Source organism: Caretta caretta, chromosome 15 (genome assembly GCF_965140235.1).
Source record: "Caretta caretta isolate rCarCar2 chromosome 15, rCarCar1.hap1, whole genome shotgun sequence".
Lineage (NCBI taxonomy): Eukaryota > Metazoa > Chordata > Testudines > Cheloniidae > Caretta > Caretta caretta.
In genome coordinates, this window is record NC_134220.1 from 8,619,991 (window position 1) to 8,641,773 (window position 21,783).

The following is a 21,783-nucleotide window of genomic DNA, read 5'->3' on the forward strand; positions in this document are numbered from 1 at the left end:
TGGAGCTGGGAAGTTCCCAGGGTTCACAGTGCAGAGTTGAAGTCCAGTGGGATTCTCTGATATTTCCACCCATCCTCAATTGGGTGGTGTGGGAGACATTTCCTGATTATAGGTCCATATCGTGGCCTGCAAAAGGAAAATCTATTTTAGAGTCAGGGAACTCATTGATCACTCTGTGGCTTGTGTGGTATCTTTCTGACCAGCTGATCAGTTTAAAAATAAACCCTTTATTAAGACTGGAAACTATGTACAGAAGTCAAGTAATGAAACTTCCTATTATTCTCTGGCTGCAGCCTAGGACTGCCCTTTCCTGGGCTTCTTTGTTTCTGCTCCCAGCAGAAAGTTTGTCACAAGAAACTCCAAGACTGCATGAAGAGCATCCAAGGAATTGTGGCATCTCTACACTTCCTGGAGGACCCACTCTAAAGCACAGGGTGAAAAACTGTCTCCTCCAAAAACCTGCAGGCGATTTAGAATGCACAAGGAGAGCTCAAGGATCTTGGTGAATCTGTGCAGGGCGAGGGCCTTTGTGAAGAGTCACGGTGGCTCTGCACTGCTCCCAAGACCACATCTTCCTTGGCTGAGGTGGAGTCAGAGGAGTTCTGGACGTAGTGTTGTAGCAGGCATCTTCTTGCAAGCTGGAACCACGCCTCTCGTGGCTAGTAAAATGAAGCAGGGAGGTACCGAATCTGATGCTGGTTGAGATAGTTAATATCAGTTTTCCTTCAAAAGAGAATTAATTAGGACCCCGCTCAAGAAAATGTTTCCTGGAGTACAAAACATACACAACTGTGGTCCCATCAGTGTGCAGATGACAGCATCTCTATGTCTATTTTAATCAAACCCAGACGATGCACTGTCTTTCCCAGTTGCCTGGCCATGACAGGAAGTGGATGAGAGGAAACTAGCTGACACTTCACCCAGGGAAGAGAGAGGTGATTGGGAAAAGCATCTACAGTGTATGACATAGTTGGTTTCTGCCCCTGTGACTGAAAGGGTTTGCCGATCCCTTGTCAATCAAATTTGAAGTTGAGGGATATTCCTGGATCCTCCATTGTTTCTGGAGCCTGAGTTCTGCTCAGTGGCCAGAGATGGTCTTTTTAATGAGCTAGGGACAACAGCTGAAACCATTTCTCCTTGATGTTGCCCTCAGCAGTTATCCATACCGTTGTGAACTCCTGATTAGATTACTAGACTGTACTCTATGCACTGAAGACCGCTCCTCAAAATCGCTGCTGATGCAAATGGGGAAAAATTCCAATTAAGTCAATGCAGCAGCACCCATTTACACCAGCAGAGAATTTGTCCCCATTATGGCAATGTGCAGGCTACCCCTGGAGATCATTTGGAAGAAATCTGAGGCCCGCTGCTTAGCAGGAATGGCCACAAGGAGCACATTACACCACAGTTTCAACTATTGCATGGGGTTCCACGTGCAATTCAGCACACTAATATTCTATTTAGGTACTTATATAGCCCCCATCACTGAAGTACATCAATGCTTCCCATGTATGTCAAAATAGAATGAGTAACAATCTCTATCTATATTTGTTTACAGTTTTATGTTCACATGTGTAAGAACGGGTGTTGTCCTTGGGCTCCTGTGTGCGAGGGAGGAGAAAGTGCAGAAAAGCTAAGATGAAGAAACCAGGTTTACATTTAGTTCTGAAAGTGGCGAGACTGGTGGTCACTGTTATCTCTGGCAGCAGATAGGCTGTATCTGAATGTCCTCTCTCCTGCATTGAGGAGTCTGCCCGACTGGGCGATGGTTTTATTGTTCTGGTGGGACGCAGCTGTCTTAGGATGTCACCATGGTCATTGAGGGAGAGGTGTTTCTCAGGTAGTTGGAGCCAATCCCATGCAGTGCTCTGAATATGAGGACAGAGAGTTTGAGCTGCACTCTATATTCAGTGGGGAACTAATTCAGAGGGCAGAACACTGAGGTAATGTGCTCACCGCATCCTGTGTTGCTAAACATGCAGGCTGCTGTTTGTACCATTTGGAGCTTTTTCAGGATGTGTGGCTTCATTCCTAGAGATAATGAGTTGTAATAATCAAGGCTGGATATCATGAATGCATCCATCACCATGGCCTCATCTGTGTCCAATAGGATGAAGAGCAATGTTTTGGCCAATTGCATTTGGAACTGGGTGTTCTTTGCCATCACGGCTATTTGGGCATGTAGCATCCTGAAAGACCCCACAGCTACAGACTGACACATCATCCTGGTACTCTGCTGTCAGCACTGGCTCCTCTTGTAAAAATCAGTATTCTAGTTGGCTTATTGGAATATAGTGTATGACCCTTTGCCTGGTTATTGCTGAAATATGGGACAAAGAGCCTCTTGTGTTAACTTGATACAGGATGGGGGAGATAAGGACCTGAATAAGGGTTGTCTCTTAAGATAAGGGACAGTAGTCACCCTATTACAAGCAATTATTTATTTATATTTGTATTGTTTTTAGCACAGTAGCCTGGCCTGGAATCAGGGTCAAGGCCTCATGGTGGTGGGCACTATAGAGAAATAATAAATGCAGTCCCTGCCCCCAAAGAGCTTGCAATGTAGAGTCCTGATTCTTGCAAGTTGGTATCCTTGGGGCGTCCCAGGCCCACATGTGGTGGGTCAAATTGCAGGATGAGGGCCTAAGGCTCCCAATGTACAGATCCTGCAAACACCTCATCACGTATAACTTTGCCCAGGGGAGGGTGAGTGTACTCCCCTGAGCAAAGTCACACAGGTGTCTAAGAGTCTGCAGGATCAGGGCCATAACCACTCACGAAGGACACCCGGCAGGCGGCTCTTACAGAATGTAGGACAAGAAACGCGCCGTGCACATTGCGGGCAGCGGTTGGACGCAGCCGATAGCCTGATGCCAGCCGCGGGGCAGGGGCTGGTGCATGGCCTGGCGTTTGTAAGTGGGCTTCAGGGGTCACACAAACGCGCTGTCAGGTTCACTGGCGGCCCCGGGGGCAAATCCCGAGCGGAGCCGAGCTCCTGCCGGCACCAGCGGCCGCTCAGCGCCTCTCGGGACGAGCCCCTGGCGCTGCCCTCCCGGCGGGGGCTTGGCTGCCGTGAGCGGAACCTTTGTGCGGCGGAACTGAGTTGCAGCGGCCGCAGTTTCCTGCCCGGCCTGGAATCCCGGGTGCTCCGCAGCGGGGCCGGGGTGGGCCCTGCTGCGCGGCGGCTCTGCGGGGCCGCGATGGCCGCGGGGCCGACCGAGCTGGAGCTGTTTCGCCGCCGCTGGCGGGCGGAGCTGGCCGGGGCCCGCCCGGGGAAGAAGCGGCGGCGGGCGGCCGAGCCCGGGGGGAGCCCGAGCTGCCGGGAGCCCGTCTCCGGCTGGAGCAGCTGCGGGGGGGTCCCGCCGGCCGCGCCGCGGGATGGCGGCGGCGAGGAGCGGCGGGAGGCCGGGTACTTCGCACTGGCCCGGAGCCTGCTGGACGGGAAGGGCCCGGGGGCCCGCAGCCGCCGCCGCCGCCCCCGCCCGGGCCCCCCGCCGCCCGGCCCGCCCGCCGCCGCCGAGCCCGAGGACGGCGGAGACAACGACCTGCTGGGGCAGCTCATCCGGGACCTGGTACGGGACCCCCCCGCCCGCCCCCTCTCTCCCCGCCGCCCCCCGCCGGCCCGCTCTCCCCGCTTCTCTCCTGGGGTTTCACCGCGGGCTGGTCCCGCCGGGTCCTGCCCGGGACTCCCTGTGCGGGGTGTGATGCCGGGGCCTCTGGCACACTCCCTGCGCTGGCTTCTGCCGGAGCTGCCCAGGCTCCTTCCCTCTCATTTCTCCCCCCACCTAGGTCCTCTCGGCTCCAGGCGCTCCCATGGCCGAGTGTGGGCCAGGCTGCTCCTGGGCAGACACGAGGATTTTGTCTCTCTTTCTATGCCAGAAACTTTCGTAAAAGGTCATGTGATAACACAACTTTAAAAGCAACTTGTTGGTTTGAGTCACCTCAGTTTTGCCCTCTGGCTTTAGAAAAGGCCTGCTATATATTTTAATTTTGTTTCCTGTGTACACAATAGCTCAATTCTGTACCTATCTTCAGAAATTAATAATTCACAGGAGGTAGAACTATACAGTTCTGTTTTTCCCCTTATTGATTTCGTGTAGCTGGTGTGGGGGTTAGTTTATGTCGGTCAAAAAAATTTGTGGTTACGTAGGACCCCATAAACAGACTGGACTTGCTGTGTCTGGTGTTGCTTGTTGGCAGTTTTGTTATTGATAGCCTATGAAAGTTTATTTTAAAAATTTAATCTTTACCTTTAAAATATGTTCAACTTCATGAAAGTGGTAAGGATACACTTACATGAAAAAAATCACCTTGAGTCACTATCATGTAGTTGGAGCTGTGCAAGTGGACCCTTGTATCTTTTTTGATGTTCCGTTGACTTTAGTGGGACAGTGGGACTGTGCATTAGTGCACTTATAAGATCAAGGCCCAAATCTTTAAATTAGGTCCTGAAATGATAACCCCCCTCACCATAATGTTGGATCCATAGTCAGGGGGTGGGGAAAAGGAAGAACAATAACAAGAAATATTCTCTTCTGAACCCCTCGTCGCTCCACTCAAAAGGATAAAAGATTACCTTTTGGTGCAGCTGATTTAATACCCCAGATTAAAATTCTAGTCACTTGGGAATTGCTTGTTCCTTTAAAACAGAGATACCCACGCGCTCTCTCTCTCCCCCTCTGAATCCTAGAAGCACTTGACCAATGACTAGGATCGCTACTAAAACAAAACTGTATATGGCTACCCTCGAGGAATTACTGTTATTTACTCTCCTTTAATAACAACATTTGAAAAAGCATTGTACTTGAACCATTTCTCTTTGGTGGGATTAGGAAGACCAGTGTGTAAATACTTTTGATTGTAACTCCTGAGTTTTCAGTTGCTCTAAACCTATTTTACCATGGTTTCGGAATACATGGTCTCTTTATAGCAGCTTTTCTTTAACACCAAAAAGTTTGCTCCTCAGTGTTATGATGAGGGTGCAGTTTAACCTTTTTCTGTTAAATAAAGTCTAATCTTTTCACTCAAGATAGTGGATGCTTAATTAGTTTGCCTGCACTAAGTATCTTGCTAAACTGTATCTCAGTGGAGAAGATTTCCGGTCGCCAAGAAACCAATATTAATTGTATAAATGAAGCCGTTAATTTGAAAGGAGTCCTAATTACAGCTCTGAACAAGTTAAAAGCTATTTTGATAAATCCTTCTTGTGCTCTATCTGCATGAGAGATTTTATTTACAGTGTGGGAGAAATTAGGGAAAAAAACATTTGCTTCTTACTAACTTAGCTATGACTAATTATTCTTTTATTTAAAAAAATAAAAAAAGAGCAGATTATACTTCTGACAACTAGGCACAAATTAATCTATTTACAGAATTAGTGCTCCATTAGCACACAGGAGTGCAAATCCCTCTCAGAGGGGATGGCAGTATTAGAGTTTTGGATTCATTCCAGTAGATTTTTAGACGGACCAGTGCTGATTTAACATTACATTGTTCCTTTATGGGTTTTGTTTCATGTGCTATGTTGAGCTCTCTCCTAGTGACAGATTATTTGGGGATTTTGACCATATGTACTGTTGAACATGTACTCTGCTTGGCATCAGATATTAGGAACTAACAGTTGTGCTATTTGTCACTGTACAGGTGATTTCCCCCCGCCCCCCTTGCATTGCAGTAATTAAGTCCCTGTCTGATCTCTGACCCTGATGTTACAATGTGACCATAAATACACACTTTAGATCTAAAATTTTTTTGGCTGTACTCAGTTGGACTTCATTGGGGTGGGAGGTGGGAAGCACAACTCTAACTAATCCCAACATTATCCATTTTGCTATTTTTTGTTCTGTATTTCCTTTGTTAGGGCTGCAGAGGGCACGGACTTGAATGAGGAATTGGCAAGGATGGGGGTGATCTAGTATGAAGTGGAGGTGGTGAGGCAAGCTGTGCACTGCAGCCGTACTGTAGAGCAGACATAGCTGAAGAATCAGAATATGCCTGACTTTGGCAGAGATGATGAATAAATGGGATGTATTTTGTTAGTTACATGTCAGTAGTTATTTTAAGTGTGAGATGTTATGAAGATGTGTGAGAATCTTGAAGTGTTTGAGATGTAGGCATTATAGGAACTCAAAAAAAAAATCAGATCAAAATTTCAGAAGGAGTAGGTTTTCTTGAATGCTACGAATGTGCGAAGTCTGCCATTATAACAACTTGAAACATATCTGGAAATTTCAGTGAGGATCTGCTTGTGTGTTAAGCATGAAGACTGAAGTTGAGAGTTGTGATTGGAAATAAGGCAATTTAATCTTGCTTTAGCTGCAAATCTCAGTGCGACCTTATGTGTAGAATTATGCCTTCATAATACAGTAGCTGCAGCATGTAGAGGGATTTCTATTGTTTGCTTATACAGGAAATAACTGATAAAAAATCCTCTTTTTTTTCTTTAGGTAACAAGATCTGATTTGTGGTATTTATTCAAATTTAAAAGAATTATTGTTTTAACATTTCTTCTGATAGGAAATGGATACTTTCAGACATGCAGAAAACCATAGAGCAGCAGTTCTCAACCAGGGGTCTGAGGCCCCTTGGGGGGTCACGAGCAGGCTTCAGAGGATCTGCCAGGCAGGGCTGGCATTAGACTCACTGGGGCCCAGGGCAGAAAGCCAAAGCCCCGCTACCTAGGGCTGAAACCGAAGGTTGAGCAATTTAGTGGTGTCGGACCCTAAGCAATTGCCCACCTTACTACCCCGTAATGCCGGCCCTGTCTTTTATATGCAGAAAACCAGTTGTTGTACAGGTGGGCCATGGAGTTTTTATAGCATGTTGAGGGTGGGGAGTCGGGCTCAAAAAGAAAATGGTTGAGAATCCCTGCCATAGAGTATAATCTAATTTTTGATCTATTAAGTGAATGAAGATGTTAGGACACTACATTTTTTGCACACTGTAGTTAAAACTCTTAAGTGAATGAATGTGTAGAGGATATATGCTTTTAAAGTGCATTCATTTTAGACTTGACAGTGAAGTTTTGAAGGTTGTTTTGTTAGAAACTTAAATGTCCTGTCTTCAAGACCCCTCTGTTTTAAAACGAGTGTACATGAATGTCAGCTCTCTGTTATTTCATGGCTTTTATTATTCAACTATAAGCAAACAAAAGACTGAAAAGCTCTAATTTCTGAGCATTAACAAATGACAAGGAAAATGTGTCCTATTGGCCTGCTCACTGAAACCAGTATAATCAAATGAGTACAAAAAGGAAACGTTGCTCGGGTAGACTAAGATTTGTGTTTTGTTACTGTTTATAACCCTTTCTTCTGACCAAAAACTCCCAGTGAATCATCTAGATAGCCCTTATTTCTCTCTTGCCTGAGAGAGATGTTCCCAAATGGAGCTAATGTGACTTACCTGATCTGACTGATAGGATGAGAATAGCTCTGCACCTTCATGCAGGTGTGACTACCCAACATTCTGGTATAGCAGGGTTGTAGGATGGAAGAGCAGAGAAGGTCGGTCTGATTTTAGTTACAACACCAAGAGTACATATGATCTCTCCTTGATTTTACTATGAGGATATTACTGCCTTGCCACTAACAATGTGCAATTTATTCATGCATTAGAAAAAGTCTAACAGTTTATTTCCCTTTTTCTTCTCAGAATGAAATAAATGAGGTTCCTTTCTTTGATATCCAGCTGCCTTATGAACTGGCATTAAAAATTTTTCAGTACCTGGGAAGGACTGAGCTGGGCAGATGTGCTCAGGTAAGAACTATCCAAGATTTGCTTGTCTCATCCCACGTAAGATCAGCATTGGTGCTCACCGTGATGCATTTCTGCTATTACACTGTGCAGTAGCCCTAAATGAAATTTTCCTCCACCAGAGACTTAATTTATAATTCTTCACATATTAAGACATACTCCAAAAGCTGAAAATTGAAAGCAGTATTAAATGGACTTGATTCATAGTTTGCTTCAGTGTAGTTAACTGAAATGTTAAAGGTTTGATAACAGCTCTAAAGGGACAGCATGAAAACTTAAGACCAAAAGAAATGTTTGTTTGGATTTTCATTTCCAGTCAGTATAGTTGTTTATAAACAAATGAGCATTTTCTTGCAGTGTTTGAAACACAAACAATGTAGCACTGAGAACCTGGAAATGAAACTGACTTAAAATTGATTTCCTTGTTGAAGCTGATATATAGAAAGTAAACAAACAGGATAAAATGGAATCTTAACAATTCTGTCACTTTTAGTAATTAGTAACCTAACCTAGGGTGAAGATATTTGTTTGATTTTTTTTTTTTATTTATTCCCCCCTTCAAATTTACCCTGTTCCTTTGAGGGATTGTAAACAGGTACTGTTACCAGTCTGTTCTCAGAGAGAGCTCATATACTATGTATATAGTAGTTCAAACTCATCTCCTTCCTGAGGTTTGGTTATTAACCCAGAAATTAAGAATAATACTACATAAAGTTACCTTGGCTGCCCCTAGGGTTTCCACCCTAAGACTGTTCAGTCCACACCCTTGATCCTCTCTCCAGGGAGCCACTGTTGCCTCCTTTCCAACTAGATTGAATAATGAGCCACCTGCTTCACTGAATCACCAGAACCCACTTAACAAATGCCAGTTATCTTGGGGAATGTTAATAGGGTCGGGTGTTTCGGGCATTCACTCCCAGCCTATTTTATGGACACTGTGGGATGTTTTTGGGCCCGGCGTTTAGGATTTCTGTCCCAACGTCATGTAATCACACAAAATCCAATCAAAACAGCCTTTTGGGGGTGGACTTAAACATCCTCTGAAGTGTTTGCAACAGCAATAAAGAAGCATTATATTAGTACACAACTACCAAAACTGGCTAGCTGAATTAAATACAAATAGTTATCGATTAGCATGAATGATTAAATTAGACATTTAACATTTTTTCAGTTTGAATAATCTATGATGTTACGCAAGTAAGGATAGCTATTGTTTAAAAGTTTTAACTTGACCATGTCCCTTAAAAACAACAAAAAAGTACCATTAGAAGAAAAAGATTTCCTCTTGCAAGCGTTCTGCAAGAAAAGTTTGAGGCATTACTTTATACTAATGTGCTCTGTAGGAGGCCATGAAGCTTTCACATCTGCTCCTGTTTCTGTCAGCCATCTTATTAAAAATGGAACTGGGCTGCATTTCAGAGTGGATTGCAAGTAGGCTGGAATAATTTTTCTGCAGCCGTGACCAATTTACTTTGCAGCATAGTAGTACTTGGTAGTGTTAGCTACCAAAAGGGCTACCTTGTTAGCGAATCTTCCTTTTTTAAATTTATTTATTTTTTATTCAAAGCCCATTTTTATGCTTTTTAGCAGCTAGACAGAAGGTAAATGTGAGATGTGCAAAACATGCTTGGAAAAAGACGGTGGATGTTGTGTAGTGGCTGACAGCTGAGCAAAGGTCCGGTATTTTTCAGGGCTTTCAGAATGAGATGAACATCCAATGCTTTAGTGCAGAACTGGCTGCTTTTAAGTGTTCAGCTGAAAAGCAAAGCAATAAAAATAAATACCATTTTCATTTTTCTCTCGGTAATTGTTGTTTTGAAAAGAACTCCACCCTCTTCTGTTAAATGGAATGCCCTGCTGCTTTACAGTGTTTCGTAGAAAGGTTTTTTGTTTTTGTTTTTATTAAGGTGCCTTGGGAGTTTCGTGAAATTGGGCCAGTTAGTGGAAATGGCATCATGAACTATGCAAGTGCCTTTGGAGAAAACCTGTTTGCTTAATTCTTTATGCCAAATTGGTAACTGACTAACAGTAAAGTAGCCTGACTGCTGAGTGTCTTTGAGATTTAATCACACCACAGACTGCTTGGGAGAACTTGAATTTTATCCTGATTTCCCTCTCCTCCCCCATCCTCCTTTCTTTCCCACAGCTGCTCTTTGATTTCTTAGAATTAATGCTGTGAAAGGCAGAGGTCTCTGTGTGCTATTTTAGACACCATAAGGTCATGTGCATCATGTAAATTAATGGTGTCATCGGTTCCTGAACTATTATGGGTTCACTGAGGTTGTGAAGTATCCATATTGGCATGTGCTGGACAGCTGTTCTTTTCTGGTACATGGTGGCAGCTGCATTTTGAGAAGTCACAAAACCTGCCTTTTTTTCCTCATATTGGTAGTGGATAGGAATGAGAAGAGTGAGGCACTTGGGAAGCTACACATGTGGCAGAATTTTAAACAGTTTTTTAGAAAGTATAATATGGAGGGCCTGATTCTACAGATGTTTGCAAGTACTCTAACTCATGCAACAGTTCCCACTGACTTCCCTGCATTTACAGGATCAGGCATTGTCTGAAAACGGTGGGACAGTGCGTCTTGTCTGTGTTCTACAAAATGCTGTGTGAACTTTTGGTACTATCTAAATGTTTTATTGTTACTAATAAGACAGCGTTAGTCACTTGCACTTTGTGGTGGAAATGCTCCTGTGTGATGTGTATTAAAAGCTACAGCTAGAATAGCGTTGTTTTGTTTGTAAATATGTTGGTGCGTGATTTGGTCTAAGTATGTTTATCATTAATGTCATGATTTTCATCTTCAGAGTGACTTAGAAACACTAATCAATCTAAGTGTGTCTATTTAAGGCTGTCACTGGAGGAACTGACTCTTGTATTTCAAGAATAACAGGTCCTGTGAGACAAGAATTTTCAGTTGCATGGTTCTGTCACTGATGGAGTTATTAACCTGAATAATTGAGAACCATCTCAAGTTGTTTAATAATGCTTTGTATGGGATATATAAAAAGCCACATATGGTTTGATGTCGTCTCTTAACTTTTTCACATACAGTTCTGAAGCATGGATGGCTGGGACTTACCTCTTTTCTTATGTTCAATGAGCTAAACTCAAGCCAGTCAATAGGATGAGAGAGGAAGTAGAGAAGCAGATGGACAGAGATTTCTTGAACTTGGTGTTTGGAGGGAACTGATAACTCTTTTGTTAATAACAAGAGTAGTCTTAGCGGCTCTTGATGAAATTATTAGCATTTAGGCCAAATTCTGCACTACATTAGAGCTTATACTTTCCCATTGAAGTCCCTAGGATTCATCTTGGGATGTACATTTGTAATAACTTAGTGCGGTTTGGTGGTGGAAGGGAGGAAACTTAGAGAAAGGGAGGAATAGGTATTTGTTCAGTGGGATTTTGGTCAGTCAGAACAAGAAAATAAAGTCTGGAATCTGATGGGAGGAGTCCTATAGATCTTATTAAAATATGCAAATAGCTTTAAATTAGGTAAAATTTCTAAATTTATGAACACCACTTTCATGCTCGGCTGTATGTAAGGAAGACGTAGTGATGCCCCTGTGTGGATCTGAGGGGAAACAGAATTTTCTCTATGGAGACTGGCAAGAAATCTGATGTGATGTGATAAAAAGATAATGGTGACGTTAAAGGCAAAATAAAAAAAATAGTTTCTAGATGCAGAGTAAGCCATGCAAGACGTTAATGTTGATAAGCTTTGGAGATTTACATAATACAGACTTGGAAAATAATTATGGTCCCAATTTATTTTTTAACGAGAGTTTTGAGTGTTTCGACTGAGCTCTTTGGATAGCCGTTAGCAAGCAGGTTGTGAGCATGTGTGCGTGTACACAAAAAAAGCCATGTTTTTTTGGCTCCCAAGACCTCACCTGAAACTCTAACTGAAGCTGTGCTAATAAATCTGATTTCAGCCAATAGCTGGTTTTTAATGCTGCAGCTCGCAGTGGTGTTGTGAAGTGAAATGCTTGAGACACTTTTATTAGAGACTTCTTGCAGCTGAGGCTCGCTCGGTGGGGCTTTTACTAGGGATTGTCGTGCCAGTTTTGGTGCATTAAGGAAAGGCTACGTTAGACATCCTTTGGAAATGCATGCTTGTAAAACTGGCAAGACTCAATGTAATTTGATTAAAAAAATCATAAGATAGGATTTCTTCCCCCCCTTTGAATGTTTGTTCATGAAAGGTAAAATGATGCTATAATTAGTTCTAATATTTTTTACCCTGTTGTTTAAAACCAGCTTAAAAACTTGAAACTGGAAATGTCTCAACAAATTTTGCCTATTTTGGCAACACACACATTTTTTTTCCCCTTTCTTTCTTCCATATATTGGTAACAGGGCAGAAGTTGGCATGGCTTGATTTTGTTTACTTCTCTGTTTGTGCACAAGCCTGCCTCATCAATGTCAGCAGAAATGCATTCCAGCTAAAGAGACAGAGAGGTTCGTTTCCGATCCACAGTGTTTGCCCAGAGTCTTAACTTCTGCAGAACAGCTGCTTTTTTGTCTGTGCCAGCAAAAAATGGAAGCTTTTGTCTTTGTCTAGGCAACAGTGTGTCGATTTGTATTACTTTCCAATAACTGGAATTGAAAGGAGATTTCCCCACTGGATTAGAACAGTTTTTTAAAGTTTTGGCATCATTTTGATTCTCCTGAGCTACGTGACCGTGTCCCTTCAGGGATGGAAATGATGATGGTCATTAAAGTCCTTGGTTTTTAGTTTTAAGACCAATATAGTCAGAGAAGGCATACTACAGATTTCCTCACTTCTAAGTGAATAACTGTAATCCAGATCTCTGTCTTGTCCAGTGATGAAAACTAATTCAGCGTATGTGGTCAGTTTGGACCGAGGTCTAGAGTCACTAAAGAGAACAGTAGCTGTGCTTGAGGTGGGTACCCAGTCCAAGAAAGAGAAGCTTTCACAGCTGCTGACCCTGAACAGCCCTGCAGGCTATGCAGCCATAGAGACTGATCTCTCTTCCCAGGGCTTACTCCCCACTCAGTCATGGTTGCATAACTCTTCAAATGTTATTACATAGCTATTCCTTTTCCAGTTCTCTACCCAAATTGCAGTCTGTTTGTCACAGAGGGGTGCATGTTAAACGCTCTACCCCTTAGAGAAATTATGTCCCCATCTTGTAATACACTTACAAATTTCTCTAATGGAATTTCAATTTGAAAAGGCCTTTTTAAAAAAAAAAAAAAGAGAGAGAGACTAAGAAGCAAGTTACAATAAAGCTGCTAGGATTTTCTGGCCACAGCAGAGTTTGTTGATTGATCCTACTTCTATGCACTTCAGTGCAAGCAACACATAGCAGCAGTTAATATTATGGCACATGTTGCACTGGTGAAGTCTAGCTATTCATGTTTTGCAGTGGAGACCTGGTGACTCCATTTTTGCCACCAAATATGTAGTTAATGTCTCAAACTGCAGTTTGGTGTTTCTGGCTGTTTGATTCTTATGAGCAAAAATATAACTGTATTTCTATAAAGCATATTTGTTTTCAGTCTGGACATCCTCGTTCTTATCTGGTATATTCGATGATTGGCAGTGCACTGCACTGGTGTGGACTGTACGCCCTAAATTCTGGGTTACTTGGTATATGACACTTAGAAGTGAGATGCAACCTTAGGATTGAAAACAGGCTTATCACTGATCTCATTGACAATAGCATCTCTCACATGGAGCTATTTCACTGTTCTCTTTCATGCAAGAATTGTAGAGCAATCACTGCTTAAAGTGTTTTTTTCCTTTGAATCTTTAAAAATGGTAATTCTAGGCACACTTCATTATGTTGAAGCAATTCCTTCTGAAATAGACAGCAACTTGAGACTCCTTTAAAAAATTAGTTTAATACTTCATTCTTATTGATGCACACTGTAATACAATATTTTATATCTCACTGCTGTCACATTCCTAATCAGTCATTGTCAGCAGGGCTTTAGAGGGGTGATGCTGACATCAGAGTTATCTTTAGCCTATAAATGTGAAAACACAATTGTGAACATGAATTTATGTGGAATCTTTAATGCTACCTACCTCCTCTCTTCCCACTAGAATTTTAAAAGGGCATGTTGTCACAAAGGTAGGGCAAAATAAATGCATTGATTTGGATGACAGTTGGGCCTGGATATTTACCTGATCTGATGATATTTATTTCATTTCTGTCTGCTTTTAGGTGAGCAGGACATGGAAAGTACTTGCAGAAGATGAAGTGCTTTGGCACAGATTGTGCCAACAGGAAGGGTACCTGCCTGATGCCAGCATCTCTGATTGTTCCTGCTGGAAACTTGCTCTTCAAGACTGCTATATCAAAGAGCGCACTTTAAGAACCAATTGGAAGGTAAAATGAGAGGAGTTTTGAAAATAGTACTCAGTGATGACCATGTAGAAACGATATAACACAGCTCAAACCAGTCATTCTACTGCTAGTGAAATGTGAGCCTCTTATTGCAGTCTTTTTTGCCAATAAGAAGATGAAGGCAGTGCAGGGTTAAATGATCCCTCCTCTCAGCTGTTGGTGGCTTGCTTGCCTGTCTTGCTTTCACTTTGAAAATGTGCTCTGACACTGGACCATAGCTCCTGTGCCCTCTATTCATGTAATCATCACTTAAAGACCCGGTCCTTCAGTCCTTGCTCTTGGGACAAGTCCCCACTGGAATCAGTCTATGCATGTGGTTCCATACCCTTCTGCAGCCCATCCCAATTCACCTCTTAATTTGATGAGAGAGAGAGATGCTTTTAGTCTGTAGCAGTCTACAGCTGTCTCTTTCATAGTAAAGCAGCGTCATTCTTCTTCTTATTTGAGAGAATACATGGGGAAGTAGAGACTCTGAAATATATAGGAGATGAGCAGATACTGGATGGCTGTACTTTCCTCTGACCTCCACTAAAATGGGCAGTGTAACCTCTTGACCCATAAAAAAGCATTAGGAAGGCCTGGGCTTCTAGGAGAATCTGGTGTTAGATGAACCTATTACAGAAACAACAGTGTATCCCTGTATTTCTGTGCAGAACCGCATCGGTGCTGTGAGCCAGCTACAGTATGAGTTGGGTAAAGTTTTGTGTGATGTGCATTCTTGTGATGGAGTTGCCATTGCTGGGTAAGTATGAAATTGTTTAATGTTTGTATAGTCTTCCTCATTGTGAGCTCTTGCGTGCTGTATCTTGACTAATTCACAAGCAAATCCAGACTGACATAATAGGGAGAAGTTATGTTTTCCAGCAGCTCTTTTCCAGTTGAGATGTACTGTCACCAAGATGAAAGACTGTTGTAATTCTCTACTGCAAGTCCTCTTAGAAGTGACACTTAAATTAAAAAAGTTGACAGTTAAAAATTTTCCCAACTGAAAGAGTTAGCAAGCTGAGACGGGTAAGACTGACTAAGGCTTTGCTTTTGCGTGTTTTTAGCTGCACCAATATAAACACATAGTGTAGATGAGTTGCTCTGGTGTACTTGAGGGTAAGCTGCACCAAAAGTCACTTTTTACATCAGTGCAGCTTTCCTTGGGGAGTCACTTTTTACACCAGTGCAATGCATCTGAGCTACACTATTGCTAAAAAAATACCTCCCCTAAAATACCTCAGCCCACCCACCCCCTCCTCAAAAATACAAACAGACAAAAACCAAAGAAAGCCCCCACCCAAACAACAACCAAAAAACAATGTTGGCAAGCTCAAATATGAGACAGTGTGGGGACCACAAGTGAAGGAAGAGAGTGGAAGGAGGTTGCTGGATTTTAAGGAGAGACAAGTGTAGGAGACTTCTATGTGCAACAGGTTGCATGATAGTCAATAATTTTTTTTTTTTTAAAGTACCCAGTATTGAGAGAAGGAAATGAAGAAAGGAAAGAGGGTTGGGAGAAGTGTTGGGAACAAGATAGGTTTAGTTAAATCAAACTAGTGAAAGCAGTACGAGCCTCTAATGCAGATACACTAGGGTGACTTTTCTAGTATAGACAAGGCATAAGAGACAGAATTAAACAGTTAAGGATGTGTAAGGCCTTGAAGGTGAGAACAAATGTTCAGTTGGATGTAGTAAAAAAAGGTGAATGGATTCAAGGGAGAATGATATAATGTAAGTGGCGAGAGAGGAAGATAACTGCAGCCGTGATTTTTGGAATAAACTGTAGTGGAGAGAGTTGTGAATGAAATGGGAGGCCAGAGAGGAAGGGGTTATGGTAACTAAGACATGGACAAGGCTTTCAGTAGTGAGGATAGAAACAAATGGACTGAAATTAAAAGAATGGACTGGCATCTTAATATTCAACAGGAAGAAGCAACATGATTTAGCAGGAGCTGGGATGTTGAGGGAGGAAAGAACTTACTTTCCTTGTTTGTTATTGTTGTGCCTATTTTGAAATGATCACTGCAATACTTAGATAAATTGAAAGATTGTCTAGCTTCATTGTAATTTCTGTATATACCTTTGCATCTTCTGATTAAATACAACTATTTATATTGCACTGGTACCTGGAATGTGTACAGTGCAGAACAGACCTATATGAAAATAGTACTGCAGTTTTTGTTACTTCTCAGATACAACTCTTCCTGAATTACAGGAGAGATTCTTGTGTTTCCTACAGGAAAGAGTATTCCAGCGGAACTATTTTTCTTTACTTCTGGAAGCACTTCATTGTTATGATGTAACCTTATTTAAGATGCAGACCTAAAGACTTAGTTTTCAGGAATTTCATTAATATTTGATTCTTCCAGCTTTATTGGCACCCTTGTTTATTCTGCTATGATTATTTATCTGTACAGTACTCTGAAAGTGTTTCTGATTCTGAGAACATCCCAGACTTGCTGGTGAGATTACCCTGACTATCCCAATGGATGTATGATTTTAAATTTACACTAGTTATATTTCACAGGTTTTGTAATTATTGTCCCTTTAGAAGAAGTCACACTATTAAATAGAAATGATGTTGTGGGAATAGTTAGAGGACACCATTAAAGTGTCGTAGTCCCATAGTACATCAACGTATGACGTTTTATGGCAACACTTCATGTTAATGGTACGTTTATGTACAGTGGGACTAGAGAAAAATGCCTAAAAATGACACCCCACATACCAAATACTTCAGCTCGTTATAATAAAGGTTGCTCCAGATCAGCGGAGTATGAAGGACTCTTATAAACTTCCCATGCAAGATGAAATATCTTTGAATTGTATGGCTGTGCATGTGAGCTGAGATCTAAATCAGAAGGCAATGAGTGGAAAGGCGATGTTACGCAAATGCTTATCAGGTCCCTCTTCTGCTTGGGGTTGTTCTTCTTTTCATGGATTTAAAGCCCTCCCCACCCCAGTTTCTATTTGTATGTTCCCTTTTGTAGCCTATTCCTTAGTTTTTCTTCTTTTCTTAACGTAGTCATTTTTATTTAATGTCATGATGTTTGTTCCTTTGCAGTCACTTCAACGGTTGTGAGTCTGTCACTAACAAAGTGGCTGTGTTCCTATTAGCAGGCCCAATATATTCTGTGATCCCACGTGTCATAAATATAAAGGGAAGGGTAAACACCTTTAAATCCCTCCTGGCCAGAGGAAAAACCCTTTCACCTGTAAAGGGTTAAGAAGCTAAGATACCCTCGCTGGCACCTGACCAAAATGACCAATGAGGAGACAAGATACTTTCAAAGCTGGGGAGGGAGGGAACAAAGGGTTCTCTCTGTCTGTGTGTTGCTTTTGTTGGGACCAGAGCAGAAATGCAGGTCAGAACTCCTGTAAAGAGTTAATAAACAATCTAGTTAGATATACGTTAGATTCTGTTTTGTTTAAATGGCTGATAAATAAGTTGTGCTGAATGGAATGGATATTCCTGTTTTTGTGGTTTTTTGTAACTTAAGGTTTTGCCTAGAGGGATCCTCTATGTTTTGAATCTGATTACCCTGTTAGGTATTTACCATCCTGATTTTACAGAGGTGATTCTTTTACTTTAATTAAAATTCTTCTTTTAAGAACCTGATTGCTTTTTGTTCATTGTTCTTAAGATCCAAGGGTTTGGGTCTGTGTTTACCTATGCAAATTGATGAGGATTTTTATCAAGCCTTCCCCAGGAAAGGGGGTGTGGGGATTTTGGGGGGAAAGACGTTTCCAAGTGGGCTCTTTCCCTGTTATTTTTGTTAGACGCTTGGTGGTGTCAGCAATAAGGTCCGGGGCAAAAGGTAAAATAGTTTGTACCTTGGGGAAGTTTTAACCTAAGCTGGTAAAAATAAGCTAGGGGGTTTTTCATGCAGGTCCCCACATCTGTACCCTAGAGTTCAGAGTGGGGAAGGAACCTTGACACCACAGTGGCAGAATTTGCTGTGAACCCACTGCTTGCTGAGCTACTGTGTTCCAAAGTTGATGCGTCTTTCTGTCTTTCTTTCTACGTGCCTGTTTGGAAGGTTTTCTTCGCAACCATAAGCAATAGAAATTGAGTGTAAACTGATGTAGTTATACTGTCCGCAAACAGCCTGTTTACTACTTGCACTTCACTCTTATTTGGAATGTAGGCTACCTGAGAACATCCCTTTAAAATGCCATGCACACAAGTGTATTCCAGATATCTGATACAGGGGTGGCCAACCTGAGCCTGAGAAGGAGCCAGAATTTACCAATGAACATTGCAAAAGAGGCACAGTAATATGTCAGCAGCCCCCCATCCACTGCCCCCAGCACCTCCTGCCCACTGGCACCCCGCCAATCAGCGCCTCCCCCTCCCTCCCCATGCCTCCCACCTGCCACAATCAACTATTTTGCAGTGCGCAGGAGGCTCTGGTGGGGAGCGGGGAGGAACAAGGGCATGGCAGGCTCAGGGGAGGGGGCAGGAAGGGGTGGAGTGATGGCAGGACCTGGGGCAGAGCAGGGGGTTGAGCAGTGAGCACCCCACAGCACATTGGAAAGTTGGCATCTCTAGCTCCAGCCCCGGAGTCGGTGCCTATGCAAGGAGCTGCATATTAACCTCTGAAGAGCTGTGTGCGGCTCCAGAGCCACAGGTTAGCCACCCGAATTCGAATACAATTTTCCAGAAGAGAAGATGCATCTGGCATTCTACCAATGACATTCAAGTTCTGATTCTTTCAAGATAGCACAAAATTTCATACCACCCTAAAACTGCCCAGCTGTTTTTAAGAATTGTTATTTAAACAAGACTACTGGTACTGCTTTCACAACCTGTAATCATGTTTGCCATTTATACGGTGTGTTCAGCTTCAAGTCTGTGGCATTTTTTCCCAAGTATCTTGTCTTTGTCTCTCCTGCTCTTTTAAAACAGGTGGTCTGTGGAGCTTACTGTTCCCAGTTCCTTCTGTCTGAGTTTTAAGAAGTTTTATTTCAGAAGGTCTGTCCCCAGGTATATTGATATTTTCAGATTTTATTTTTCTTACTTTTTTAATAGCAGTGTTTCTTTTTAAATGTTTAGATAAACAAGGTGGGTGAGGTAATCTTTATTGGACCAACTTCTGTTCATAAAAAGGCAAGCTGTCAAGCTTAGACACCATCGTCTTCAGTAAAAGTAGGAATAAAAACAAGACATACCTACAAAAAAGTAGCTGAAACTTACAAGTTGCTAACTATATAAGAAAATACCTTACCATCCTCATGTGATGAACAGAAGTACCTAAATATGCAGCTTTAATTGAAATAGGTGGTTCTTGGATTCCAAACATTAAAAAAACCGCAAAAAAATCCTTTATAGTATTTTGGTTAATGGCGTCACATCTTTCAGATTTATAAGTCATAAAACTATAATGAATCCAGTGATCAATATTTAGCTGTTGCATCCTAGTAGTGAATGAGTAGTTTAATAGCTGAGGTTAACAGAAGTCAATTTACTTCTGGGTGTAAATATCAGTAATCTTTTACATTTAATGATTGTGTCTCCAGCCCTGCAAACACTTATGCTTAGCATTACACATGTGAATTGAATGGGACTCATCATGTCCCTAAAGTTCAGCATGTGAGTAACTGTCCACAGGATTGGGACCTTAACGATTATTTTTTATAATCTTAAAACTAATTTTGTAATTAGTGGCATTTGAATCAATATTTTATTGCTTTGGAAACAGTGGCACTTAGCACGCTAAATGATATAGCGTCATTTTGTGGCTCAGCTTCATCACCCCTCTGGAAGAAATAAATACAAACTCTAGATGCTTCACTATACTGTCTCTTATATGGAAGAAAAATGGAATAGTACAGCTCTTTAATTTGCCATAGAGGGTTTTTAAATTTGTCTGAAAAGGAACGTGAAAAGTTTATAGACAAACAATTCTAAGAGGATGACTTACCACTGTTACCCTGAATTGTGTTTTGCAAACTTTATTGTTAACCTGACTAAACTCGTTCAGGAGTATGCAGTCATTTGGAACCAAGTAGGTTGAGACATTGTCTTCCTGCTTCCTGTAAGGAAGCAAAATATGAACAGATTGGAACTCACTTTTGTATAGGGAAACCCATAATTTATCTTCCTGCCTTCCACATTCTCTCCATCCTGCTGCCAATACCCAAACCAGAAGATGGCACAATATCAAGGACTGATTTAGCACAGCTTGAGCTGTGGGTTGAAGGAGGCTGCTAAGATTTCTTCTTTCTAAAAGAACCTTGCATTTATGGCTTTATCAGATAATTCAGTCTGGCCTGTGTGTGGAGCATCTTGTGTTTATCATTAAAATTTTATCTAGTGGTTACGATGCTTGTTTTCTGGGTCAGACCTTGAATTCCTTTTCATTTGAGACAGTGATGTTTGTGGTTACCTCACTCCCAATCAATGTTGTATACACCAGCCTTTCTACAGTTACTTGTCTCAAAGGATCCACTTAAAGAGACGCTGGCCTTTCAGCCACCCCTAGTGTGTCTCTTGAATATAATTGGAGTTTTTGTTAAAATGTAAAGGTCAAAACTGACCTAAGCAGTAGCTTATCTGTATATGTGTATCTTATAAATTGTCATGGAAAATGTTTCACAATTTCTGAATACATTAGTTTTCAGTATATGTTTGACTGTTATGCAGTAAATATCTGTAGCACACCTGAGTTCTGCAGCAGTTCTTTCCTCCATCATTACAGTATTCTAAAAATATCCATCACAATCATCTAAGCTAATGTATACCTGCACGGTAATCTCTACATTAATCTCCTTTGCTAGTATTGACATACCCTATTGGACATTGTAGTCAGTTGTTACTCACTCCATTTTGCAATCACAATGAATCCCTGAAGCACAAAAACTCAAAGCCCTACTTGACAAGTTATTTGGAGTTCATTAGATTATGAGCTGTTTCTAGGTAAAGGATCCTTCCAGTATCGGAGAGCACTGCTCTGGTAGTACAACAGCGGTTGTTTTATTGCTGCCTAATAGGCTCTATGTGGGATGCTTGGGTGCAGGCATCCTTGGACTGTGTTGCAGGCTCCTTTCAACTTTCATATCTATATGAATACTCACTTTGCTGTGGTGTCTGCCTCCTCTGTACTTCCCCGAGTGCGCACGCGCACACACAGAGCCCACCAACAAAGAAAACTCCCTGATCATCCTCTTATTAAGGATTTTTTTTTCCCTCTGTGCAGCATGACACCGTGTCTGTGGAAATAGTACTTTCTTTGCCATTGGATTTGCTGTTGTACACATTTTTGAAAACTTTACACGTCAAGTCCATAAACAGTGAGACCACTTTTCCAACAACTGGGAAGGGAAGAGATGAGGCCTCTGATGTTTAAATTTTTTTGTGTCGGAGAAGGGATGGTAGAAATGTTTTCTCTTGTGAGGGTTACACATGCTTGTGTGTGGAGAGTTAAAGACATTTGAGGACTTCAATAGCTCAGACATAGGTGAGAGGTTTTTCGCAGGAGTGGGTGGGTGAGATTCTGTGGCCTGCGTTGTGCAGGAGGTCGGACTAGATGATCATAATGGTCCCTTCTGACCTTGGTATCTATTACTTCACGTTGTGTGGCACAAAGTTTTTTAACCAGGAGTGTGACATATAGAGTCCCTGCATGACATGCAGCATAGGCTGGATTAGTGTCCAAA

At 42.0% G+C, this 21,783-nt stretch overlaps 1 protein-coding gene across 3 annotated transcripts in view; it reads left to right on the forward strand.

The window, feature by feature from the left end:
• The first annotated feature begins 3,167 nt into the window (after positions 1 to 3,167).
• The window catches only part of FBXW8 (F-box and WD repeat domain containing 8), a 62,249-nt gene continuing 43,633 nt past the window's right edge, over positions 3,168 to 21,783 (forward strand). For all 3 annotated transcript variants that reach the window (XR_007352830.2, XM_048821409.2, XM_048821410.2), the window contains exons 1-4: positions 3,168 to 3,572; positions 7,651 to 7,755; positions 13,957 to 14,121; positions 14,793 to 14,881. Coding sequence is in view for 2 of the 3 variants with exons in the window: in XM_048821409.2 (XP_048677366.1) it covers positions 3,201 to 3,572; positions 7,651 to 7,755; positions 13,957 to 14,121; positions 14,793 to 14,881 (731 nt within the window). In the remaining variant the exon portion in view is untranslated. The remainder of the gene's footprint in view (positions 3,573 to 7,650; positions 7,756 to 13,956; positions 14,122 to 14,792; positions 14,882 to 21,783) is intronic.